General features: G+C 42.5%; 1 protein-coding gene across 1 annotated transcript; it reads right to left on the bottom strand.

Moving 5' to 3' along the window:
- Positions 1-6,159: 6,159 nt before the first annotated feature.
- Positions 6,160-26,262, bottom strand: ccdc85al (coiled-coil domain containing 85A, like; the record flags this gene model as incomplete). Its single annotated transcript, XM_079220378.1, has 3 exons — positions 6,160-6,221; positions 23,532-24,630; positions 26,017-26,262. The coding sequence occupies 3 exons, from the start codon at positions 26,260-26,262 to the stop codon at positions 6,160-6,162; spliced, it is 1,407 nt and encodes a 468-aa protein (XP_079076504.1).
- Positions 26,263-27,543: the final 1,281 nt, after the last annotated feature.

Raw genomic sequence — 27,543 nt, 5'->3', positions numbered from 1 at the left:
CAACAGCACTGCACTCACCAATAACTAATTGCTGATAACTCTGAAGCAATAGAGAACTGAATCAACATTTCTAAAAAATAATTTCGACAGGACAACCATACACTCAACCAAACATGAGCAGTCAGACAATCATACAGATGTTATATAACCCTCAAGTTAGCCGGAGTGGAGTACAGCTCATGGAGCGCAGACGAAGGAGAATATATGAACTCTGAGGACGAAGTGGAAGCGAAGACCTCTCTCTGGATCCGTCTGGAAGCATTGCTCATGTTCATGTAGTCAATAGAGATACAAACTGATACGACTGAACCCTCTGATTCCCTCGTCCTCTTGTCAGATAAGTACAAGTTACCTCTTTTTCATACTTTCACGACTACTGACTTTATCCTTGAGGACACCTTTTTGGGGTTTTCTTTCACATGTTTTATGTTTGTCTGTGATTATACTGTCAAATTACTGAAATGCATTTATTTTAATTGTTTAATTCTGCCCTATATTCGAACGAGTGTTTGTGTTTACTACGCTCACATGCATTTACACATTATTGTTGTATGTTTGTTTTTTAGCTGTGTTTCTTAATGCACTAATTAATACCTATATCCATTTATCTGCATGTTATCTCAGTCAGTGCTTCACTGATTAATATTTTAGTTTCATGATGCATTACATATTTGGACATTTTAGGTCATAAAATCGTGGCTCCACATGCCTGCTTATGGTTTCTAGAAAACTTCTCACCTTCCACAGATTGTCAGTAAATTCCACCAGACGAACAGCTCCCAAGTCCAAGTGTCATATTTGACTTCAACTGCAAACATTTGCATGTAGAATGCGTGTACTGCAGTAGTTCATTGTGTTGATGGTTTTCCAAGTTGATCGACCTGTCATCTGGGTAGATTACATGTCTCATCTCCACGTTGATAGATTATCGTGAAGTTGCAGCCCGAGTATGGTTATCGCCGGCTCTGGTTTCTTCTGGTGTCCGTTTCTCAAACAGTTGACAGATTTTGTGTGGTGTTTGTGGATTTACCCTTGCATCGGCTGGGTGTGCAGATGGGGAGGATTGACCTGCTGCGACCTTGGAAGAGTGCCCTGGTGGAGGACGACGGCGACCTCGGGATGGGCAGGACATGCTGCAATGCAGCAGAGCAGATCAGTGGCGCTGCATGCTCTCGCCCACACACACACACACACACACACACACACACACACACACACACACACACACACACACACACGTAGACTGCAGCTCACCAACACACTTCACACTCGCAAACACACCTACTCTACATAAATACCATTAAACAGCAGAGTTCCACACAAATCAATAGAAACACGCACACACACACACACACACACTTTGTTTTCCTGGATAAGCAGTCGAGGGTGTGTCTTAATCAACCTGCCACTGTCTGGCTGGCTGAAATGCACACTCCACCCACATGACTCTGCATATTGAGCAGCACGTAAGCATGCACATGCTCACACACATTTACTTCCACACCTCTCCATCGATGCACACATGTTCACAGAAGGAGAATGCCAGTGGGTGCACACACACACACACACACAACGTACTTGAATGTGGAAGTAACAAAGGAGCAATCACACTAAGTATTGAATTACACTTCATGTATAGCACTATATAAACACAATTACACATTAAAAAAGAGTGCACTGATTCCAACATGTGTGCTGTGTTCTCCTCATCATGTACAACAACAGCACTGAAAGTATCTTTCCTTTTGCACTGCGTGTCAGCAACATCCTTCGTATCACAAAGATGTAGCCTATACATTTATTTTTTCTTCGCACTGCAACAACAGTCACTGCTTTACAGATAAGGCGATCACTCAGTTCCAGCAAAGGCATCCCATAGGAGGACAATATGTAGCAGCAGTGCCAAGATGTCTAATTTAAATACCAGCGCAGCACAGACCTCATTAAAGAGATTTTCTGAGGCAAATAAGTAAAGCATAATCACTCTGAGCAATCACATCAAACCAGATCAGCCTCAGTTTGCTTTACTGAGTGCACCAGTAATACCTAAACCCAGTGGACGACCTAATACACATTGGTATTTGTTGTGACCTTGTACTGACTTTCATTCATTTCCTGGGGGCGTGCCCATACTGAAGCATCACCAGAACTATGCCTTACTTCAATGCAGATATTAAAGGAGAAGTCCGCTGATGTTCTTTGTGTTTTGTTGTCAACAAGTCCCATGGAAAGACCAAAACCAACAATGAATCAATCCTGCTATCAAGTATTGTCCGTGTAGAGCCTGATATATGTTGTTCTTCTATTGCTAAAAGCTCCATTGTTGTCCTAAATATATAAAAAAAAACACACCTATAAGCCACAGTGCTGGATAACATGTCCATTTATTATCACATAAACATATTTTAAGTCTACACATATGCTGTCCTGTTGCCGTGAATCCTCACCAAATGTGTGTTAATCCGCTGCTGAAAAAAGCTCTATTTACTTCTGTTTGAGTAACGTTTGTTAAAAACTTGTGTCCAAATGTGTCAGGAAACTATTCAGTCTTTAAAATAATGAAACTTTTTATGTGTCACCTATTTTTAAAGCTTTACATATTTAGTAGGAATAGGGTTGGAGCAATAGACAGGGTTGTGAAGTTTGAAAGAGAAGGACTCGCACATTGTTGGTTTTAGTCATACATCTTCAGCTTTACCCTTTGATCAGATCATAAATACAGACACACACACACACACACACACACACACACACACACACACACACACACACACACACACACACACACACACACACACACACACACACACACACACACACACAATGGTGTCGGAAATCCTTAGTAGTGTAGCAGATGTTATAGCACTACTGGATTGAGCCTGTTGGCCAGGATGTGAGGAAGGTGATGGGTGCAGAGGAAGGGGAGCTGCTGGTACAGTTCCAGTGACTTCACAGGAAATTCCTCCCAGTTTGACTCTATTGTCTCCAAACTGACCGAATGGGACATGGCAACGTGTGCTGTTTAACGTGAGAGGGTTAGGATGTTTTTTTGCTTGTTTTAATTCATCATAATCCCCATTATCACACTTAACCATATTGGTTTACACGTATCCAAACAACTGAGAAACAACTCTCACTCTAATTCTTTTATTGTCATTGTTGCTGTGTTCAGATATATTTCTTAAACTTATAATCGGCTTCACAGCGTGTCCATTGTGACCTTCGGCTGCAGGGTCAGAGGTCAGCACACACTCACCTTAGTCATTACAGCACACTGAAATAAAACCTGAACAAGCGATGCACTTTTACATAAAGAAGTCTGTTTATTATTTGTTATATATCATATGCATCTTCATATAATAGTTCTAATACCAGTAAGTCAAAAATAATAATCATATTATATTTATATATAGATATATAGAAAACTAATCCAATAATCTACTTTTTACTTGGACTTTACTTCCTTGTAAAAAACAACATGGAGAAACGTATAATCTTCTCCCCAGCTTCAATATAGGCGCTTTACGGGAGCAAAGAAGATAATACAAAAAAGAAAAATTACACCTGAACATTGCATCTTATAGATCTAGAACATCTGTCAGCAGCTTGTAATGATGACCATCGCGGTTTAAGACACAGGAAGAGGTTGTTTTTTTTCTTTGCTAGAACATCTTTGACAAATGTGCTTTTTGTTTGTTTTTAAATTCAGCTGAAATGTCTGAAAACATTGAAGACAATGGCAACCATGTGATCAGCTGGATTTGAGAGACAGAACATTATATTACACCAGTCTCATTACACACTGAAGACGATGGATATCAGAAGATGAAGGAGGGAGAGAGTGGCTAGACAGAGAGGGAAAAGGAGTGGGAAAATAAAGGTTTAGAACAGCAGGGTATAGAAAGTTTAATTTATGTGCTTCTCCGCCAATGATGTACATTTGTAAACAGAGGGTAGCAGCAAAAATAGTGCAGAGTCCTCAACATCTTCTCTCACTGATCCCCAGCGTACCCCCCTTTCTCTGGGTGCACTCCGGGAGGTAGCCGTGTCACAGTTGGAAAGGAAAGAGATCCACGCTAATCCATTGAGCTGCGGCAGTCTTTGCGAGATGAACCAACCGTACTAATAGCATTCCCCACAAACCCCCTCTTCTCATGAACTCTCGATATGTAGAAATGAAAACATGGAGGCAGGCTGTTTCAGGGCTGTGGACGTGGAAGAAGCCATGGTCGGCGGACCATCCGGAGTCGTGGAGGATGGCGTCCCGGGGCTCTCGTGTCTATCAAGGCCAGAGACGCAGGAGGGCTGTACCACTGCGACCTCTGCTCCGTTTGAGGAGCCTAGCTGGTCCAGTCTGGGTCAGGAGGAGGCATCAAAGCTGCACAGGAGGAGAAGAACAAGAAGAAGAATTCATGTTAGGACCCAGTCCCAATGTGCCCCCTAAGGCCTCAAACTCTGATTTGATCTGACTCTGTATTGTTGTTTATGCCTGGATTGACACGTGTAACTCATGAGCTGTTTGATGAGTATGTGCGGCATTAAATTAACTTATAGTTGCTCATGAACCTATTGAGCCCAGTCTCTCTGCTTGGTTAGGCTTAATGAAATCAGGACTACACCTTTAATCTATTAGAAATGACTCAGAAAGCATTATTCAATTTCATGATGATTAATACTCAACCATTAGCAGTACAAACATTCTGTTTCTCAGACATTTTGACTTGCCATAGTAGGAAAAGGTGTAATAACATTAGCGAGGGCTCGATCAGTTCTAATCAAGTGTCCTAGTCTGCCGTGACCGTATGACAGTGAGGCAGCATGCACAACAACGGCACTCAGAAACTGAATCAGCGAAACCTGTGTCCTGACTTAACAGGTCACCTGACTCTCATACTAACACAAAAATGTAGTTGTTTCTTAAAAAAATCCAGTCTGCAGTTGTAAATGCTAATACATTGTTAAACATGGATTTTGGTCCAGATGCACGAGAGCCAAAGGGATGTTTCACAATCTGGCAACCCAAAAGATGCTCTTGGCTTGTTCCTGAACTATAAAGCATTAGCAAATGATTTATTAACCATAAATAAAGCCATTAGTAACAACTTGTCAGATAGATAGAAATCATGTGGAAGCAAATGAAACAGACAGAGTTTAAGTGAGCAAGATGTTCATCACTGCAGGCTTTTGTGTTGCTTATCAGTGACAGATCCTTTTGTCCCCGCCCGTGTCTTTCTCTCCCACAGCTGAGAGCCCAGGGCCGGCCATAGGACCTGATTCCATTGCTAGCACATCCTTGTTGCTTTTTTTCTGAATTCACAAAACCATCTACTGACATGAAGTACACTTTCTTCTGTTCCTCACCTGAGTCATTGATATTTTTGTATGAGATAAGATGGAGTGGGCAGAAAAAGCACAATCACAGAGGGAATGTCAAGGTGAAAAAACTGATGTGAAAGACAAGGAGGAGGACGCATTGGTCCAAAGGTTGAAAAGGTCTCCATCTACCAGAGAACGACGGTGAGAATGTGTGAGAGTCATGCGTGTTCGTATGCGTGTTCGTATGCGTGTGTGTTCGGGCTAGTGGAGGCGCGACTATCCTTTAGGGAGGAGGTACGTCTTGTCTTGTCTTGCAGTCATTAAATATTAACACAACCGTCTCGCCCTCCCACTGGGACCTGATTGAAGATGTAGGATGGCACACAAGGACAGGATAGGGTCACCTCTAGCTCTTTAGTCCCACTGTAAACCCACTGTGACTACACCTGGGCCAGACATGCAAACACATTACTCATCTGGAGCCGGGACGTTGGGCTAACTCAAGGACTGACTCTGCAATGACAAGGGATCACAACAGAATGTAAACCTGAGATATTGTGTCAACTAATTGATGATCAAGAGAACAGAGTGAAAATATTCAATTATTCTGTACAATCCCGACAGCTGATTGTCCAACCCAACTGATAAATGTAAATAAGTTTCAAGACTCCAGCTATAGGAAGCCCTCTGTATGGTAAAATAGAATAATGGGAGCTAATTACAGGATTATGGGCCCTCGTGGAAAGAACACACAATGACCGTCATTGGCTGTTCTTCTTCTTTTCAAAGACTAGAATTAACGCAGGGTGGTAGAAGAAAAATAAACCGGGGGGAGAGGAGTTCTTACCTGTCCCATAGCTTGACATTTCTACAGTTGTTGGTGCAGCAGCCGGCTGATATCAAAGCTGTGACAAAGAGAGAAGAAGAAAGAGACACGTTTTAAATGTGTTGTTTTGACAAGAGAAGAGTGCCTCATTAGTCTCATGATTTGGAGCTGACTTCCGTCTTTTCATACTGCCAGGGGAAATGATTGATAAAAGACGAAAAGACGACGATGGAGTAATAACAGGTTGTAATAACCTGAACCAACAAAACCACAGATTACTGTATTAACTATTTGGATTGTGAACTGAATAAACAAAAGAGATAGATTATTATTATGTTAATAAGTGAGCTTTAGAGGTGCTGGGTGGCACAGGTATTTACTTTGGACACAGCCAGGCTGTTTTCCCTTGCTTTCATACTTTATGCTAAGCTAGGCTTATTGCCCCAGGCTCTAAGTCCATATTTCATTCAGACAAGATAGTGGTGTCAGTATTCTCATCTAACTCTGAGGCTAGAAAGCAAATAAGCGCATTTCCTTCTATTTGTACAGCGAGTTACAAGCGGCTTTCATCTTTGTCTTCTATAAACTCAAAGCCTTTTGAGACAAAAGTAACACATTAGATGTGCACATAGATAAGCTTTTAGAATTTACTGAAGGACATAGTACACTCACTCGGCCCATGGCCACCACTTAATAATGTGTAGTATAGAGCAGCAGCTACAACTTTTCCACATTCTCCCCTCGTCTGTTTCAATCTTTGCTGCAATGGTGCAAGTGACAGCGAGCAGAGTGGCAGCAACCTTCACTGAAAATGTGAACCATAATGCACACACACACACACACACACACACACACACACACACACACACACACACACACACACACACACACACACACACACACCTAAAGAGCCAGTCTGATTTATCTAGACTTCTCAAAGTGTTTCAAATGTAAGACTAGAAGATTACATGGAGCAATAGCTGGACACTGAGGGGGCAGACAGCGAGAGAAAGAAAAAAAGATTTACTTTGCTTAAGGAGTGATGGATTAAACAAAAACGTGTTCTCTCACACTGACAACTGTAAGACATCAATCTATATTGCAATAAAGATGGTTGTCCTGAAACACACGGCAGGCTTTGGGCTCTATCTTGACATCCCCGACCAGAAAATCCTGTGCTACTTTCTTTCTGCTTGGCAAGACAAAGTTGCTGTCGAAGCAAATGGTGTCGACGTAAAGGTGTTTTAAAAGGACACACAGCATCTTCCCTCGTCCTCTCTGGCTCCGTGAGCACTTCTGGTCAGACCTCGGTTTGAATAGGCGTTGGAAAAATGCCTTTGCCTTAAAGCTGTCCAAGCTTTAAAGAAAAGACAAAATCCCTCTGTACTTACTTTGCCCTTCAGAACAATTCTTGCATCCTTGCCCCCCTGCTTGATATCTCACTCGCTCTCTTTCTCTCTCCACAAACAGTTTCCTCCCCATGAGCCTATAATCATGTTTTCAGCACATTTCCTCTCCATGGTGCGCTAACATCTCTCATTAAAAATTCATAACGCTCTTGTGACCGCCGAGTTCTGCGAAAGATTCCAGTAGCCACCTTCACTAAGTTCCCTGCCCCTTCCCTCGCTCTGTTTATTTCCGTAGGGGGAGGCAAGACCGCACAAAGAGAGAGGGAAACTCTTGGAAAGAGTCGGGGGGATGCAGCGGTGGTATTTTCATTTGAAGGTCAGAATGTGAAGAGTGGAATTGATTTCACGGCTAAAGCCGAGCTCATAGACCAGATAGAGAGCGGTAAAGACATGATGACGTCACTCCTGACACACGAAGACACAGAAGGTCTAAAGGACGTGTAGCGGACAGCTCTTTAGATGGTACCTTTGAAAACAGGACTTTGTCCGAACATATGCTCTGATAGACCAATGTAAACATAGAGTGGTCTAGCAGTGACATTGTTTTTGGATTGATGCCAGAGCGCATTAAATTATGTTGGTTGTATTGGTGCAAAATGAACATTAGGCCCACTTTACCAGATGATTGTTCATAATAAACAGGTGTCTGCGAGGCCTTGTCACCACCCTGCTGTATGAAGGTTGAGCTCAATACATTGTCTGCGACATCCGGATCTGTTCCACACATGTTTGATATTTGTTGTCTTTTTTTTTGCATCATTTTTGGGGTCAGGCTGGCCGCCCTGTCCATCACAGTAGATACACCTGCGATGCTGACGGGGTGGAATCAGAGTACAACGACAACAAGAAATGTACAGTAAAAAAAATAAGTCAGCAATGAAAGACGCTGCATGAAATATTTAAACAGCCAGTGGAAACAATACAGTTTCTTGTTCAACGCATCAAGCGAACTCAGTTCTGGGTCTTTGGACTCGCTCAAGCGCGAGAATAATTAACTTCAATGGATTTTCTGTCTCAGGATCTGCAGTCACACACACAGGTCACAAGATTACAAACTGCTGTCTTGTGATGGAGCCGTCCTGTTAACACACAGCAGGCATGTGCCAAGATCCAAGAGAATCTCTTTAAAGTGAACTTGATCAATGTCGAATAAAACTTGCCTTGTGATCTCTTCAAGGAGAGTTACACAGAGAGAACACATACAGAGCACTTGGACGGCATTTGTTGATTTAGTTATAGGCAGGGCGTTAAAATCCAAATTGGATTTAACGGAATGTGAGAGATGTGTAGAGGAAAGAGGGATCTGTGTGGGTCAGAGCAAGAGTATATAGATAATGTGATTACTCAAGAATAATGTGAGGCCTAAGCTCCCTTAAATTATACCTCTGTACACCAGAGCTCGAGTGAAAGGCTCTAAATTTCCCCACAAAGAGATGTGAGAGATTGGCTGGGGAGGAACTGTTCCCACACTGAATAAATCACTGTTCCGGGTGGGGAACCCTTTTCCCTGCTGCCAGACACCAATAATTACCTCTACATAACTCAGAATCTTAATTCACATAAGAGATTCAAGAGTGTTCATTATGAAATCAGATGTTTTCTTTGTTTCATGAAAATACGTTTGATAAAATATAAAAAGAGGCTGGGAATCAAAGTAGCTCTGAAAAATAAAATCTGAGTGTGTGTAGTGGATCTGTATAATTTGTCAGAACCAGTAATCACGTTGTTATCGATGTCTGAATCAAGCCAGTAAACTAGAGAACCGGCTTTCCACAATCTTCTTTGATCCCCCCCTCCCCCCCTCCTCCATCTCTCAACTGATCAATGCAAGGTAATTTCACATGGCCATTCCCTCAGATCTTCTAAAAATCTGCCACATAAATTATTCAGGCTGGCTGGGCAGGCTAGCCTGTGGATGGCATGGTAGATCAGTGACCTTCCGTTTAGCTAGCAGTCAATCAGACAATCAGGGAGACAGTCGGCGAGGCTCGCTGGCAGGAGAGCGACTTGTCTTGACGTCCCTCGGGCCGCTACAGTCAGTGCTGTTATGTGCAACTCTGGAGCACACGGATATGAGTTTTGAATGCATAATACAGAGATTATGAGTATGAGTGGCCGGAACACATTCACAGAGAAAACGAAAGAACAAAAAAGCAGGATATTTATGGATTCAAGTCCGTGTTTGGTCGGTCTCACAGTCGTGTGAGCTAGACTTCAAGTCGATACCACTTGAGGTCTGGGCTACTTCCTGGCTCTGGTTGCTGCTGCTCTAGATTGTATGCTGAGTGACTACACTGGTTGTCAATCCTGGATGAATCAGCTGTCAGTCAGTGTTGGAGAGACCCTGGTGGCTTGTCTTTCTTATTCAAATCAATATAAATTACTAAGGATAAACTCCTTTGTGTGAAGAAATAATAACACCGAGGTGTCATTTACGGAGGCTGGTCTTTTTTAAACTCAAGCAGAATGGCTGCCTGAGGATTTCCTAAACCCAGGAACCCACTTGTTACCTGCAATTATCTTCAAGTCAAATCCAGACCCATCGCCCCATTAATGTAAGACCCGCAATTAGACCCGTGATTAGACACACAGGCTACACAGACACTCAATTTAAAGAGCTTTATTTTTACTTGCACTATTGCAACATGTAGAAGCATACATTTAAATTACATTTGGTAGAAGACATTTAATTGCTCCTTGAGCCAGAAGTTGCTGTGCAGAAAAATAATATTGTCCACGGTCAAAGCTGGGTTTTCCGTTCCCCAATCACAAGCCAACATGCACTCGGTATATAGCGAGCACAATGTATAGAAACATATTTTTTACCTGTTACAAAACGTTACCTGACGTTGCAGGACTCTGTTCCACCGTTCTTTTTTTTCTTCTCCAGACATTATATGTAATATAATAGGCCGCGCTTAAAGTCATTACACTATTGTTACAACAATGATAAGAAATGTTACAATGTTGCATAACTTGAAATGGCAGTAAAAGGTAACTTTTGAATACCCAGACATCATGTAACACAAAAGAACACCAAAATAAAAAAATAAAAATCTAAAATTGGTGAGTCTGGAAATGGTTCCCACATTTTGGGATATATACACTCACTCACTTTCTTGCAATGTGTTAAATATGGAGCTGGAGCCAGCAGGTCATTAGTTTAGCATAGCATAAAGAATGAAAGCAGGGGGAAACAGCTCGCCTGGCTCTGTCCAATCTTCTCAAATCTGACTACTGTTTAATCTGTGCACAAACAAAACATAACACTTTCAGTCTTTATGTTAATTTAAGATGACCAACTCTTTGCTCTAGCTCAGTATTTCATTCAAAAACATTACAAAATGATCAATCTAACTCTTGGCAAGAACAACAATAAACACCTTTCCCAAAATGTGCAGCAATTCTTCATAAAGAAAAACAGCTGGAATCTGAGTGACACATTGCCTTATTGTCCATTTGGATGTCCTTATACTCATAGTTACCCTAAATCACTTGCTGCTCTTAGAGGGAACAATTGTATTGCTGGTTAAAACTATATTTTTGTTATATGTATTTTAGGCTCATTCTATGTTCACAAAAATCCTTTCCATTGCTTTACCACCTTTTTATTATTTAAGCTCAGATGTATTGTCACATTAGACTCTGCAGAGTATGAGAATACAGGAATAAGAGAGGGAAAGCTGTCTTGCTGTTATAAGTAATGGTAAGTGTTGTCTGTCTACTGTTTAAGAACTATATAATGAAGTGAGAGATTGCAGCAGGAAGGAACGGAAAATAACTTGAAGCCGTGGTTTCTGCAGTTTGGCTCACTGTGAGGCTGAAGAGATGAGAGCACGAAACTAACCGTAGAGCTGGATAATTGGAGCCTGGCCAGGCTAAAAGGGCTGTGTGTGTGTGTGTGTGTGTGTGTGTGTGTGTGTGTGTGTGTGTGTGTGTGTGTGTGTGTGTGTGTGTGTGTGTGTGTGTGTGTGTGTGTGTGTGTGTGTGTGTTTATTTTGTCTTTGCGATCTCAGTGACGCAGACAAACGTACATGCATCTAAATCAAAAGGGAGAGAATACTCATGCAGCCACGTGCAAAGTCATGCATGGAGTAACTGTAGGCGTCACATTTTTAATACGACCAGGAATTTGTGTTTTGTAAGGCTAAACATTTGAATCTTTGTTCTTAAATCTACCATTTTTGTATTTCATATTTAAACAAAAGAGATCAGCAGAGCAGGAAAAAGAAAAAGAATATATCGAAGCGAGTGTTGGCGCCTTAATTATTCTTCACATCTGTTGTCCTCCGTGTTCGAGCCCCCTCCACGTTCCACAAGCCTGTGTTGTCAGTCACATTGGTGTGGTACGCATTCTGCTATGACTCTCAAAGGTAAATTAAATATTTAAGCAGACATTTGCTATATAAACTGCTGTTCTCCTTTTTTAACATGTCACCACCCATCACTCATTGCTGTTCAATAATATAACAGGCCGAGCACACAGAAGAGTCAAGAACATTGTGGTCTCTCTGTGTGTGTGTGTGTGTGTGTGTGTGTGTGTGTGTGTGTGTGTGTGTGTGTGTGTGTGTGTGTGTGTGTGTGTGTCTCAGATGGGGCGGCATGAGGCACAATATTGGTTATTGCACCAGCTGTGAATGATGTTAGATTTCCAGCATCCCACAATTCTTTGCGGCTTCCTCCAGCGCCAAGGATCAGCATTTAATGGCTTCTGTCTTCTCAACTCCCACAAGCCTTCGGACCTTGATGACCCATGTCCTGAGGCTGAAACTTGTTTACACTCTCTCAGACGGTTTTGTCTTTCCTCTCCCTGATGAAAACAACTAATCCTTCTGTAGCTGTGTTAAAAGGCCCTTTGTATTCAGATAGAAATAATGCAATGCATTGCATCAGATACATAAAATCAATGTTGAGACAGTTTACTTCAGAACAATGCAGTGATGTATAGAATTTAGGTACGATTTTGTCACGAAAAAAGCCTGAGGGATGAGCTGACATTAACGGTGAGGTACGGTGCCTTCATGGTTACAATAAGGTGTGGAGAAGCATTTACATTATTCTGTTCTTAAAATAAAGCATGTTTTACACTGCTCTCCTCACAATAAAGAAATATAAATAACAGCTTTAGCCCTGTATTATATCGGATAAAAAGACTGCATCCCCCATCAATATAACGTTTAATTGCAAAATAAACTATCAATTCCTCAGCCAACATTTAGAGAAACTTGAAAAAGTAACACAGCAGCACAGCAAATAACCATCTACAACTACAATTCAAAGCAACCCAAGAATGACTTCAATTCCATGTTTTTTCTTGTAGCCAAAGCTCTCAGAAAGCCCGTTGAAAGATGTAATTAAATGCACCTTTTTGCTATAATAGTAAAGGAAATGAGCCAGTCAGTCTGGAGCAGTGGGGGGTAATGAAATTGATTTCAATATCTCCGAGAGGAAATCTCACAGACCAAAATACTTCTCTGGAAGAGAACTACTAAGAGATAATGATATGAATATGGCCGATCCTTTTATGTCGGGAGGATAAGCCCATTCATCCGCAGTAATGGGAGCTGCACACGTGCCTCGCTGTCATTCTCATCAGGAAAAACATTACATCAAATGCACATAATGCACAATATGGGCCGGAGATTTATGCCTCAGGAAATGGATAACTACATCCTGCGTGTTGGGAAAGGGAGGTATAAAAGCTGCAGTGGTTTTGACTTGTTATGTTCCCAATATGTCATCTCACTTTCTATCCCTGTTTTTAACAGCTGGTGAGGCTGTAAAAACCATCACCGTGATGGCAGCAGCAAAGCAGCTCATCACCTCAGCTTAATCAGTGATATAAGTGCACAACAGACAAGCACCATAGATAAGCTAGCCGAGTATTAACGCAAGAAAAAGAAGACACATTCTTCCTTTTACAGATTAAAAGTGGGATTCATAAGCACAAGGTACACCACTGCTCAATAGGGTTGCGTACCAAGAACCGGTGCCAGTATGGCAACGGTTCCAACACGTCCGGTACCTACCGGACCGAAAAGCCAGCAGATTTTGGTGCTTCCTTCCGGTGCCTGAGCCGATTTAAATACTTTTTTTTTTACACTACTCTGTAAAGTTGCACGGTATATAGATACTAAAAAGGTAGCACAGAGATCGCTGGAGACACGAGCACGAGCTTTTGAACGTCCGTCCTTGGCTTGATGGAACAAATCTCTCCAGTTGATATTAATGATGACGTGTAGTCCAGTAAAGCAGCAGTTTTAGGATCCAACAGTGTCTGAGTTCTGTTGCACACGGTCCCATCAGGCCACCTGATGCTTGTGTCTGTTCTTTTTTTAAATATATATTTTTATAGTTTGAAGTTAAAAGGTTTGAAGCTGTAGTTTGAAGTGTGTTTTGTATGTCCTTATTTATTTATATATATATATATATATATTTATTTATATATATATATATATATATATATATATATACATATATATATATATATATATATATATATATATATATATATATATATATATATATATATATATATATATATATATATATATATATAGAGTACTTTAAACAGTTAATAATATTGTTCAATTTGAAGAAAAAAAATTGCCTTGGCAATAAAAAAGTATCGGTTCAGGCACCGTTTAGGCACCGGTATCGTTTTAAAAGTATCGGTTTAGCACCGGTATCGGAAAAAAAAAAAAACGATACCCATCCCTACTGCTCAATGCAATGCACTCAGGGGTTTTGCCAATACCAAAGCACCTGCTGGTATAACCAGTATCTTCTGATGGCTACACTTTGACCTTTTCAGACATGGAATACATGTCACTGTAATACTAATGCTGTTATGCAACATGAAGGAATGATGGATTTAAAAAAGTATTTTGCCATAAAAGCCTTCATTAATGAATTAGCTGATTCCCCTCATACATTTTCACATCATGCAAAATAATTCTGCTTCTTATTCTCTAATGTTTGAGAATGGGAAAGCATAGCATCACAAGATGTTTAAGTTGAGGAACGTTTAACTAGTTATGAAGCCGTGTCAATTTAATACCGATGACTCTTTATGACCTTCAAATGTAGACGAGACCATCAGCGAAAATACTGATGGTTTTAGTTATTCTTAATGCTTGTCATCTTTGTTACTGGGTCCAATTTCGGCCAAATTACAAATTCTAGTCTGACTGTGATTGTGGTTGTAATGTATTTTAACTAATGTTTTGTTTTTTCTGCACCACAAGTATTTCACAATTGCCTAATTAGAGTGTTATGCATTTTATTAAACTAATTTGACTGATTTTCTTTGTGCATAAGAGATGAGAATTAAGAACAATTGTAATGCACTTCTCTTAATTTGGGATAGTATGCATTAATCGACATTAACAAACTCGCTCAAGCAATTAACAAACTTGCTCAGGCTGAATAAACAATATAAATAACTCATTGAATCCATCAGATCTTCCCTGTCACAAACTAAGATGGCTGAAAGCAGCCAAACACACTTGTGCGTGTACCTGATGCACTCGGCTGCATCCGTCCAGCTCCACTCCCCTCCTTCACCTGATGCCCTCAGACTGCCAGCTCTCAGCGTGATACACAGCTACCACTGAACAACATCGTCAACATCATCATGCAACACAGCTAAACGTGGTTACTACTGGTGACTTTGGGACTGACGGAGGTTCCCTCAGGCCCCGTGCTGCCCTCGTACATGGCAGCAGCTCAACTTCCAGTTAATTACCTGGCCTAGCAAGCTAATTTCCTCTTAGCTCAGTGGGCCGTTCCCCATTGGCACGGCGTAAGAGGACAACGACTGCTCTCCGTTCCACTGGGTTTGCGTGTCTACCGGATGACTGAGGCTACTGTGGAACATTTGTCAGATACCTCTGGGGTTTGGGCTGCAGCGACGCCCGTACACGCCAAGCAGCCTCCGTCATAACTCACACAGCTACTTAGCTGTGGAGCTGCTGGTGGGGGGAAATGTTTGGATGCATCCTGCAGTGGCCAACTGCTCCACGTCAACATAAATACTGATTGAATAATCAGTTTTAAAGATAGAACATAACATGTACATAAATCAGTGCCAGAATGCTGCACATGCAACCACATGTTCATCTTGATTATATCTGCAGTACATTATCCTTCTCCTCATCTCCCCCTGATTTATAATTTAGCTTGCCAAAAATATTTTTTCATTCTCTTGTTGGAGACATTTCACACTCCAGTTCCAATTGACATAACTGTTGTCATGAGTTTTTGGGTGGAATCATGGGAAAATTATCCGAAAATTGTTTGCTCCATCCAGGAGAAGCGAGTTAGAGAAGAAGCTGAGGGCAGCTTGATTAAAAATGACAATGATATGCACCGGAGGTAAATAAAAAAAAGACTAATCATGCATTCCTTGGTTAATGGCTGCACTCATGGCCTACAGGGGGGTGTTTGGGATAATTGGTCTCAGGTGTGATTACAAATTCAAATGCCATGATAGCATTTAAAAGTAACATTTTCCCGTTGGCGGGGTTGTGATGAAGACATCCACATTGGGAAATGAACGTCTCCGATGGCTTCAACCCGAACTATCTCTGGAACTTCTAACCGGCTCTCATTCCTTCACTGCTATAAATGATAAAAACACATCACGCAGAGAATATCGTCAGCATTTTAAAAAGAAAAATTCTGCCCTTGTTTGCAGAACAAAACTCGAACATAAATGTTTTAAATTGCGATAGAAACACAAGATTATGTGTCTGAACAAGTAAATCTACACATCGTGCCACTTTGGTAAATTGAGTAATGAAAGTAAAAGACGGCATGGCCAGTACTGACGTGGTTATCTGGTTATAATACTAATCTATTTGAATTGCTGCAGCCTAATGCTCCCCCAAATCCTTTCAGGCCAAGCAGCTGTGACAAAGATTTGAGTTTCTTCATGCCTCTTAGGCTGTGAGACTTCACAATTTGTCAAGGGGGTTGCTTTCCATCCTTCGTCCTGGCAGATGAACGAAGAAGAGGAAAGAGGGGAGTCAGAGGAAAGAGGAGAAGATATGTTGCAGAGAGGAAGACAATACAGAGAAGGAGGGGAAGAAAACAAGCAGTAATACACTCAAATACTTCCTCAACCCTCTTTCCTCAGCCCTGCCTGGCAAACAGAACATCCTCCAGCGTCCTCCAGAAAGAGGGCTTTGTAATCAGAGATTTCTCTCTGTCCGACAGCTGGTTGTTCACACTGGCAGCCAATTAGGATGGAGAGAGAGAGAGAAAGGCAAGAGAGAGGAGGGAAAGAGATAGCCTGGCTTTCCGAGTGACAGTGGAGAAGGAGAACATTATCGGAGGCCAAAGCTTCAGTGATGATTTCCTGTTTCAGACAGGCAGCAGCACTTTTAAACAACAGCCAGAGGAGCTGGATAGTCTGAAATGATGCTACACGTATAGATTAATAGAATGAGAATGAATGAGGCAATAGGATGATCTGTGCTAATTCAAACAGATAAAATAACATACAATGCACAAGAATGGAGGATTATGCTGCCAGTGTCTGTCAGTTCTTATTAAGTCAAAAATGCAGTGGCCCTATAAGAGCGCCACGCAATGCAAATTAAGAAAACACACAAATAGACACAACACAAGAAAATCAAGAATCATCTTTGCCCATGTACCGACACATGCTTAGCATTTGGAAAATGTATTTCCGCAACATGATAAGACATGTGCAGCATTTAGAAAAAGTGCTGCAGGAAGCTCACAATACAATGGAAACTGTTTCCAGGGGGAAAGAGAGGATGTGACACAATTGTTGTTGTCATCATGATGTGTAAAGACCACTGGATACAGCGTTGAATATGGTGCCCCTTTTATTCCTATGAAAGAGAAGCGCAAAAAGTTCAACTACAACTGGTATACAAGTAACCGATCTTCCGCAACCATGGGGCCCATGAGCCCACTTATTTTGACCCAACTGCTCGGCTTTAAGGACCTACTACTTTAAATATTTAAGTATGTTGATTTATCCCAACAAATTGTTTTTATATAATTGCCGCTGATATACGGACATCTCTTTCCCAATGTAAATCTATGGGGAAAAACACAATGTAATTCTATGGTTTGGCCACTATGTAAAATTGGCTTCAAAGTCTGGTGCTGTTCCTGGCTTGGTTGTCATGGTTTGTGGTTAACGATGTTATTGATAGTCCGCTATCTTGCACTGTGATCACATGATTCAGATATAATAACAAGCAAAAGGCAAAAGGTAAAATCAGCTAACGACAGTTGTCATTTCAGGAGACAAAATGAATAGCTAGAAGTGAGGCTTTGTTGCACGTTTGTTTAAACTTCTCTACACACAGTTTCAGAAATAAGTATGAATTTTGAGTGGTAACCTGTCATCATTGTAAACTGCATTTGTGCCTTGCAAGAACGAAAAGCCTGACAACCAGCATGAGCAACTAAAGTGTGTGTGTGTGTGTGTGTGTGTGTGTGTGTGTGTGTGTGTGTGTGTGTGTGTGTGTGTGTGTGCGTGTGTGGCATCACAAGGGCAGAGGTTCTCACACACACTGTGGTGTCCTTTTTTCCCATGCAGCCTTTTTTTTGTGCCTCCCGATCATCTGAGCAGCTTAAGCTAATATGCAGAACTTGTGATTGCTAAAGCAGAAAACATGATTAAGTCGCTCCTCTTTTTGAAAAAGACCCTCTGCAGTGCAGAGATCCTATAAGCTTAGCGAACAGTCTGGGTCAGGAGACTACAGTGTTCACGGCTGATTATCTTTCACTAAGAGCGAGTCTATCACATGGGAAGACGGACATTTTTGATCTGGGTCTCAGCTGACCTGAAGATTTCATTGTTTATTTGCTGCTACTGAGTATTTACAGGCCCATCACTTAATAGGGGCAAGACAATGTGTATTACGATTCAGGAACTTGTTAAATTCCAAAGTGCTGTGTAGTTATTGTATTTTTTATGTATGCACTTGCTACTCCCTGAATTCTCTAAATGCCTTTTTAGGTACACCCCATTGTCCGTTTCTGGATCAAGTATTGTTGAGATAATAAGGCTTCTATTCTTCTGGCAGAATTTTTTGAAATTTATTTTCATTTTACAAAGCAACTAAGAATGCTTCTAGTCGTTTTGGAGACAATACTCCTCACCCGGCTGTAAACATAACAGAATACGTGTGATGTGCTCACCAAAACATGCAGAAGCAGTTTGTATGAAAAGGCTGCAGAGGTCATAGTGATATTTTGCTTTCATCTTGGATTTTGTCAGGAATGTAAATGGCCTGAGCTTCAGAGAGTGGCACAGACTTTCATTTGTCTGAATAAAACACTGCTGCAGTGTCACTGGATGAGGCACATCCACCCAAATCACACACACAAGTACACACGGAAATACATCACAAAAATGAAATAATACTGTGCAAAGGGCTTAGAGGATAATCCAAGGGAGAGGAGTGCACTACATCGTCACAGGAATCAAATTCCCTCTTCGTCCAAAAAAGGACACGGCGGAAAGGATGGGCCTGTGGATGCTCTCTTTACTTCTACCTCACAACAGGCATCTGTGCATACACTTCCATTTCTGCAGTGTTTGTATATTTCCATCTGTCAGCAAAATTCCACAGCGAAACACATCCTGTCTGGTTACATTTTGATACAATACATTTTGTATCAACACCACAAAGTCTTCAACCTACAGCTATAGGTGATGTTTGCATGTCTTGATCTAACTGTAAATGTTACTGTAAATACTGTGTTATGACACTTGAAGTTAGTGTCCTTGTTAGGTCAGTGGAGGCATGGCATCCCTGTGGGGACATTCGTGATAAAGATAAGCAGCCATTCTGACAGATGATATACCAATAGAACTCTACAGCAACACACACACACACACACACACACACACACACACACACACACACACACACACAAACATTTCTTTCACACAGGCTTAATGAAGTCTTTATGAACCTGGTTAAAGGCTATTTGGTGCACGCATTTCACTCTGAGCTAAGTTCACAACAGCTATGCCACAGTTGGCAAACCACCAGACATGCGGGCCAGTGAGTGCCCTTTGCACTCACAACATTTTCCAATTAAGGATTTGCGAGGCATTAATGTTGCGTGGCCTTTTGCAGACATCATATGGGTTTCAGGTTACAAGAAGATTGAAATCTCATATGAAGCGACAGAGTGCACAGAGAGATGAAATAGAAACAGAATGATGATCCAACTCAAAGTTGTGTGTGTCTTCACAATAATCCTCTGCAATCAGTAGAGATTGCAAAATGGCTCAAGAGAGCATGGTTCACGAGGCTGTTATTTGTGAGCAGTGTTGGGGTAACGAGTTACAAAGTAACGGATTACAGTAACGTAATTACTATTATAGGTAACGAAGTAAAGTAACGCATTACACTCAACATACTGGTAACTACACTACTTTACTAGACCTCAGTAACGCGCGTTCCTGCGTTACTCAAGACATTTTTACGAGTCCGAAAAGTTTTCTTTTAGCGGCGCGCGAGTCACACGACACTTCCTGATGAACATTCTATCACAGGGTACGTCCCAAGTCTCTAAACTGCATCCCCGTTTCCCTCAACCAAGCGCGGAGAGAAGACGCGAGGAAATATGTTTTAATAGACATGAGACGTCCTTTCCTCTGAAGCGTCACGTGAAGCGACGTAGGTTTCTGATGACTGACCGACTGACAGCGGATTGTTAATGCGTGCTAATTATTGGATGCCTGGTGTAGCCTCCAGAAGAACTCAGTTCAACAACTTCTCTTGTTCTCTATATTTATTTACTAAATGATCACAAGCAAAGTACTCAGCGCTGCAATTGCAAAAGCAGTGAGTGGTACAGCCAACACGCAGGTTGGGTCCAGAACCACTGCCCCCCAAACGGAAGTGGGGCCTTTCATACACAGGTTATCGTCACAGGTTCGTCTCGCCTCGTCCTAACATCTGATTGGCTCTATCCTGTCAAGAGGAGGAGAATCCCGTGTTCTCATCTTTTCTCACAAGACTGGACCGTGCAACGACCCGTCTGCTTCACTAATGTCAACATACTGATAAACAGTTGTGAGTGTTGAAGTGCGCAGGCGTGTGACTGACTTCCCTTGAGAACTGGACCTTTCATAGACACAACCAACTCCAGCTGCATAGCTGTGTTATACTGACCTCGCTGACCTGAACTTTAATAGGCATGAAGAGTAATGGAAAATATCTGCAGAATATAAGGATTTATATTATCAATCCCCCTTTTTACATAATTTATTATGTAAACTAAACAATAATATAAAGCTCCAACCATGGACTATATCAGTTCATAACTATGTGTGTTAATTATTTAACAGACTGGAAATCTCTAACAGGATCACATCTGATCACTTCTGATCAGCTGTTAGTCGCTTTAACAGCTGACGGAGTTTTGTCCGGAGAGTTTTTAGCGAACATTCCAATAAAAATGCACTTAAAATAGTTGATTTAATGGTGTTAAACTACTACTTACATTAATAAAGACACAGTTATCATGAGTGTCAGAGTGGAGATGTTTTCTCTGTCATCTGTTCCGTTTAATAATCTGCATTGAGTATTTATATACTGTGATGTGTCCTGCTTATACGTGCAGGATCCATTTCTACTGGCGGAATGAGTCTGATTGTGACATCATTATAAAATAACCCACAATATAAATATAGTTTCTCTTCATTACGTGTTGTAAAAAGTGTTCCCTCTCTCCAGCTCTCTGATTTTAATGACATACATAATACAAGTTATTGTGGGAAACAACAGATACAATCTTAGAAGACAGTAGTTTGTGGTCCTTTTGTGGTTCAGACCTACAATGAACACATTTTAACCAGATGGTGAATAATTTAACAGATTTAATGTAAAACTTGAGTTTAATCTGTGATCGTCTTCACTCTAGTATGAAACTCCAGCGATCAGTCCGCTCAGCTGCAGCGTCCAATCACCAAAAGTACCATTTATGTTTCTATCTTTCTTAAACCACTACAATGATTCAACAAGCTGGTTTTGTTCTTAGGAGTCGGCCCCCATTTGGTTTAGTGGGGTCTCATGTTTCCCAAAGCCTGTTTTCAATGTGTTATGCTGTTTGACCTGAATGTCCCCACCATACACAGCCTCTTGTATCCTGTTGTTTGTGGATTTTAAAGTGAGGCATATTTCTTTGGTCAGACAGTGTGAACAGGGTTAATGTTCGTTCAAGCTAATGGCTGAGTTGTATATGCCATTTTGTTTGACATGTTTACAAATACAATACACTATGTGGAAAGGCTAAGAGATGTCCTTTATTGAACATTGAAAATAAAGTGATGAAAGGGCCATGATGTTTGTCCATGTATCTTTACGGTTAATTTGTACATTTGCTTAAAAAAATGGAAAGTAAAGTAACTAGTAGTGTAGTTACTTTTCAAATGTAGTAACTAGTAAAGTCATCTAGTTACAATTTTCAGAAGTAACTAGTAACTTGTAACGAGTTACTTTTTCTGAGTAACTACCCCAACACTGTTTGTGAGGCTACAGTGGCTGTATTGTAATCGTTGTACTTCAGCAATTGTGTGTAAAAAGTGAAGTTGTGAGGACGTTTTTAAAGAGAATGGTCGCAATCGAAGCAGCAGAGGTTGAGATATCCTGACTTTTAGTCTCCAGTATGGCTTACGGTCCAAAAGCACTACATGTCCCATAATGCAGCTCAACATTGTCTCTTATGGGCCATCCTTATCTGTTGTTTTTCGACTATTCTATGTTTGTAACAGAGTCTTTCTGACAAAAAATGTTTAATCTCCAAAACCAACGAGATGACCCTGATGACATCACAATTACATCATCGGGGCATCAGCCATGACAAAGCTCCTCCAGAGCAACAGACTACATTATACAACGGTTTCATAAGCTAGGTAGTGCTCCCTGTGACGAGTAAACACATCTTCATGTGTAAAAAATGCCCCTTTGAGTAGCACTTAAAGAGATAGGAAGATAGCACACACATCATTTATTTGCCTTCTAATTGTCTTCATATTAAAAACAAATATCCCTCCAGTAATTCATAACTGACAGTACTTCATGAGAGGTAATTGAACTCCTTCCTGTACGTGTTGGGTTTACTCCACTCTGTGTACACTGTTTATCTTGTAATATCAGCCTTGTTTTGCAAAGTCAGGCAGATATTTCACCTTGAGGAATTTGTCCTTTAGCTTCTGCCAGCTCTGTGCCACTCAGCAGTTTTTTCCCCCGGACTCCAGAAATCATTATCAGCCACTGTGGGGTATTTAAACAGCAGCCAAGTTGGTACTTTGATATTCCTCCCTCTCTCTGACATCCTTAACTCTCACGGATCTCACTGAGAGATGCATGACTGCAGCAAAGTCAGGGCGGAAATTCCTCGTCCAAGAGGTGCACGTGTGTTGCAACGCTACAGCACACAACGATACCTGAGCATGGTTCATTTGAGTCAAATCTGTTCAATTTTGATACAGAACGTGTAAAATAATGAAAATAATCTGAACCCCTTCATTTCTCTCTCATCCACTGAGCCAACCCACATTCCTCTCGAGATGCCAAAAAAATCAATAATGCTGTAAATCTTTTTCAACAGTCGCAATGAGGAAGAGTATCTCTGTTTTCTCAATCAGGTGCATCGGATATCACGCTGCAATTCTCCTTTTTTATTTTTACATTTTTATAGAGAGAAAACAATCTCTGCAATGCCATTATCCTTCTTGTACAGAGAGACAACAATACATTAGCAAAACCTTGAGAAGCATTTGTGTTAACTGTTGGTGCAATAGTTTGCTTGTGTGTGTGTGTGTGTGTGTGTGTGTGTGTGTGTGTGTGTGTGTGTGTGTGTGTGTGTGTGTGTGTGTGTGGCAATGTTTTTAAAAGTAATTAGAAGATCAAAACACGGGATGATCCCATCACATATCACATTACAATGCACACACACACACACACACCTACCATTCATGCCGTTGTAGATGCCCCGATGGTGTGGCGACAGCTCGTCTCCTGCCGGCCTCCTCTGCCCGTCTCTCACAGGGCTGCCAAACTTCACATGGTCAGGGCTCATACTGTACTGGTGCCGATGAGTTTCGGGGCTGCCCCCCTGGACCACGCAGCCTTTTTCGTGGTGCTCAGAGGCCCCTAAATGTGCCTGCCTGGGCTCGGGACTTCCGCAGCCCAGACTGCTAATGCTGCTCCTGTGGTGCCTCTGATAGAGCTCCCCGCTGCCTCCCTGACCCAGGAAGTGCTGCCTCTGGCCCAGGAGGAGATCAGAGCTGTGGTGCTTGGGGTGCTGCTCCGGACTGCGTCGGCCCACGTTCCTCCCGTATTTTTCCGGGCTGAGGCCCCGCATGACTCGACTGTGGTCAGGCACTGATATGGAGCCGCAGCGGGGCCGGCAGAGCTGGGGCAGGGTGTACGGGTACTCCAGGCTTGTACTCCGGTGGCGCCCAGCAGGGTGCTCAGGGCTGGGCACCTCCCTGTCTCCACCAGTTATGCCTCCTATTCCACTGATGCTGCTGCACCTGGGTTTGTGCACAAGCTCGGGGCTTCCTTTTTCCCCACCGCTACTAACCACACCCACCCCTGGAGCCAGGTGAGGCTGCTTATGTTGAGGGTGCTCGGAGCTGTCAGCGCTCCCTGCGCTGGAGGTGCTGCTCCCGTCCCCCACGTCTCTCATCAGGAGGCCGTGCCCGGGCACCAGCAGCAAACTACTCTGGCTGTCTATGGAGTTGCGGCACCCTCCCATCCCTACACTTCCTCCCACTACACTTCCTCCACCCCCACCTCCTCCACCTAGCACCCCTTTCTCCTCGTCCAGCAGCAGGCAGAGCTCCTTCAGCTCCAGGTTCTCCCGGATTACCTCGTCCTGTCGGAGCTCCAGCTCCTTGAGTTTCTGGAGGTAGAGGGTCACCTCTTTGCGCATGATGCTGGCACTGTAACGCCCCAGGCGCTGCCACTCCCTGGATACACGCTTGCCTTTCTGGCGGTCGTCGTCCAGGAAGCAGCACAAGTCCCGCAGCTCACGGTTGTCCTCCTGCAGCTTCTGATTAATGTCCTGAGGGGAAGAGAAGGAAAACACAAGAGGAAAAGAGAGATTTAAACTGAGGCCCTTATCATTAGGACGCTCTCATAAAAAAAGACAATTCTGATCAGGGCAGAAACAACACAAATGAGCTTTTAATTTGGTGCAAACCCAAAGCAAATTATCTTGATTCCAACTAAACTCCAACAAAAGCACTGCAACCACTGTCCAATTTCAATGAAATTCACCACTCTTTTAGATATCACTCTAATGCTGTATGCAATCATAATGAAATGAAATCCTAATCCGGTCTGTCTTCCCCACAGAAGCACTGACTCGCTGTGTGCCATTCAATGTGAAGTAATATAGATTAGAATGCTCTGCAGGAGCTGGAGAGGCCACACACAGATATCAAACTGGGTTAGAGCAGTGAAATCACACGCCCCTACCATTTTACACCCAGCCACGTTTACTTAAACATCCCTCCTTCACCTACCCAAGAGCTCCTTCCTCTCTCCCCTCCCCTCCCTCTCACGCTCTCTCCCTTTCTTACCCTCCAGCTCTTTCCTGTGTAATTAGGCAGCTTGGATGGGTGGAGAGGTGACGAGGTCTCCAAGAAAGGCAAATGATCCCCATGTGTTTCCTCCGAGGCTACCTCAGGCTGGGTCTCAGCCTTATCTGTAAATATTGTGGACATTGTGCCAAAGTCCGCTTACTAGCAGTGCAGAAAATAAAGGCAGTATGAAGGTTACTGAAAAGGCGAATGTTTGCATGTATACTTTCAAAGCAAATGCCACATTGCTCGAAAGGCAACATTGTACTGCATACTAGTATGTGCAGGAACTGTCTATGAATGTGAGGTGTGTGTGTGTGTGTGTGTGTGTGTGTGTGTGTGTGTGTGTGTGTGTGTGTGTGTGTGTGTGTGTGCACTCAGAGAGAGATCTGGACACCAGATTTGAGCATTGGCATTTGAATAGAGGGGCATGCCCTCCTTTCAGAATTAGGAAGATGACTTTTTACCTTTTGGGCCTAAACTGTACTTATACTTAGACTCTATTTTATAAGATAAAAAGATAAAATTGTCAGGACACAATTTGTCATTGATTTCCATTACCATGGTAATTCAACTCTTAATTAATCAATAAAATCTTACATTTAAAAAACAATAAACGAAAACTGTCCGCCTAACTTAGGTTAAGCTGCCCATAAAGCCCACAGGGTCTTCATTCATCCATATCATCCATATCATATTCTCATGCAGGCCCTCACAATGGCACGATGAACTTCAACGACAGCATATATTCTCTCATCATGCTTGATCATGCTCGCTCAGCAGCAGAACATCCCTCATGCTATGCGCGTTCTCAGGTGCGCTCCAAAAACTATGATCTCATCCTTCACCAATGCGCGCGCCCTCACCTTCAGCCCCCTGATCTCGTTCAAGTGCAGCTGGAGGCTGCGATTGACCTCTCGGATGAGATTCCCGTGGTCCAGAATCACGCTCATCTTGTCGGCCTCGGACCGCCTCAGCCGCCGCACCAGATCCTCCTTGGTCCACTTGAGCAGCTCCTCGTCAGTCAGACCGGAGATGTCCTCCGCCGGACTTTCGGTCTTCGCTATCGACAGCTGGAGCTGAGGCTGGGGCGGCGGAGTCGCCTTCTCCATTGGCACGGCTCCTCCGGCACCGACAAAGGGCAGAAAATAGTCAGAGGCTCGTTGGCAACCTCTGCTCGCATCCGCTCCCCGGTCGACTTGAGGTGGAAAACGCTTACCAGCAGAAAGTCAGTCGCATAGTTCGGCCTTTTTTTTCTTCTTCTTTTTTTCTGTTGCTCGCGACTACTCCACTCTCTGCTCGAGCAACAGCTGACGACGCCGGCTGAGTGCGATACAGTGGAGAAGCTGCTCTGCTGTCTATCACTGCAACATCGCATCCCAGGGTGTACCGGGGCCAGCCCACTTACAGCGCGAGTTATCGCCTCGGTTTACTACACATCCAAATGGGCTCCCAGACGTGGTCGAAGCGAGAAAAGCTTCGGTGCACACACCTGCCGCCTGTAGGTTCAGCACACTGCGAAAAGAGAGAGCAGAGAGTCCGCTGTGCGCGGCAGAAGCACGGAGAGAGGAGAGGGAGCAGCTCTCTCTCTCTCTCTCTCTCGCTCTCTCTCTCGCTCTCTCTCTCGCTCTCTCGCTCCCTCTCTCTCTCTCCAGGGGTTTAAGCTTCACCAAACATGCTGCTTGGTTACAGCGCCACTTAACGTCCAAAGACACGCTAAACAAGCGGTGTGAAATGCTGAGTTCACTTCCTTTCGGAATTTACGTGTATTGCAAGGGGAGAACCCAGGTTTACTGCAAGTTCCGGTGTTCCTCCCGACCTGACGTATTGTTGAAATGTGTTGACACGTATACTTTGCGGAAAATGTGCACCGTAAGATATTAAATACTTCAGTATTTAGGCTAACTCACTTGGCATATATAAGCGAGCACGAGGGTATCGATTCTGTTCGGTTCCAATGTGATTATTTAAATTACAGTTATTGTATTTAGTCTCCTTTCACTCTACATCTTTAACGTCTACTTAAATCCTATGAAGTGCATTGCATTTCAAGTTTAACTACCGACTTGAGCTCATCACATTTTGCAATTTCGCAGCCACAACTATATATTTCACCGAAACTAAAGTCATATATGCCACCAAGTGGCTTTCCACGCAGATAAAAGCCAAACGTCCCAGTATGTGAGCCAGCTATGAACGCAGCATGGCTACAAGGAGCAGTTGGCCACAGTTTCACTCACTTTCAGTTATAGTGGAATAGAAACCTGCAAAGGAACTGTTCATTAGCTTCACGTTGTACTACTGGTATGAATAGGTTTAAATTTTAGAGTAAGTATCTATCTACACAGGGTGTCTAATCATACGTCATTACACTGAACAATAATTGCATCAGA

Source organism: Taurulus bubalis (genome assembly GCF_910589615.1).
Source record: "Taurulus bubalis genome assembly, chromosome: 6".
In the NCBI taxonomy this organism is placed as follows: domain Eukaryota; kingdom Metazoa; phylum Chordata; class Actinopteri; order Perciformes; family Cottidae; genus Taurulus; species Taurulus bubalis.
Note: the sequence above shows the minus strand (reverse complement) of the source record. Positions and strands in the feature narration are given on the sequence as shown.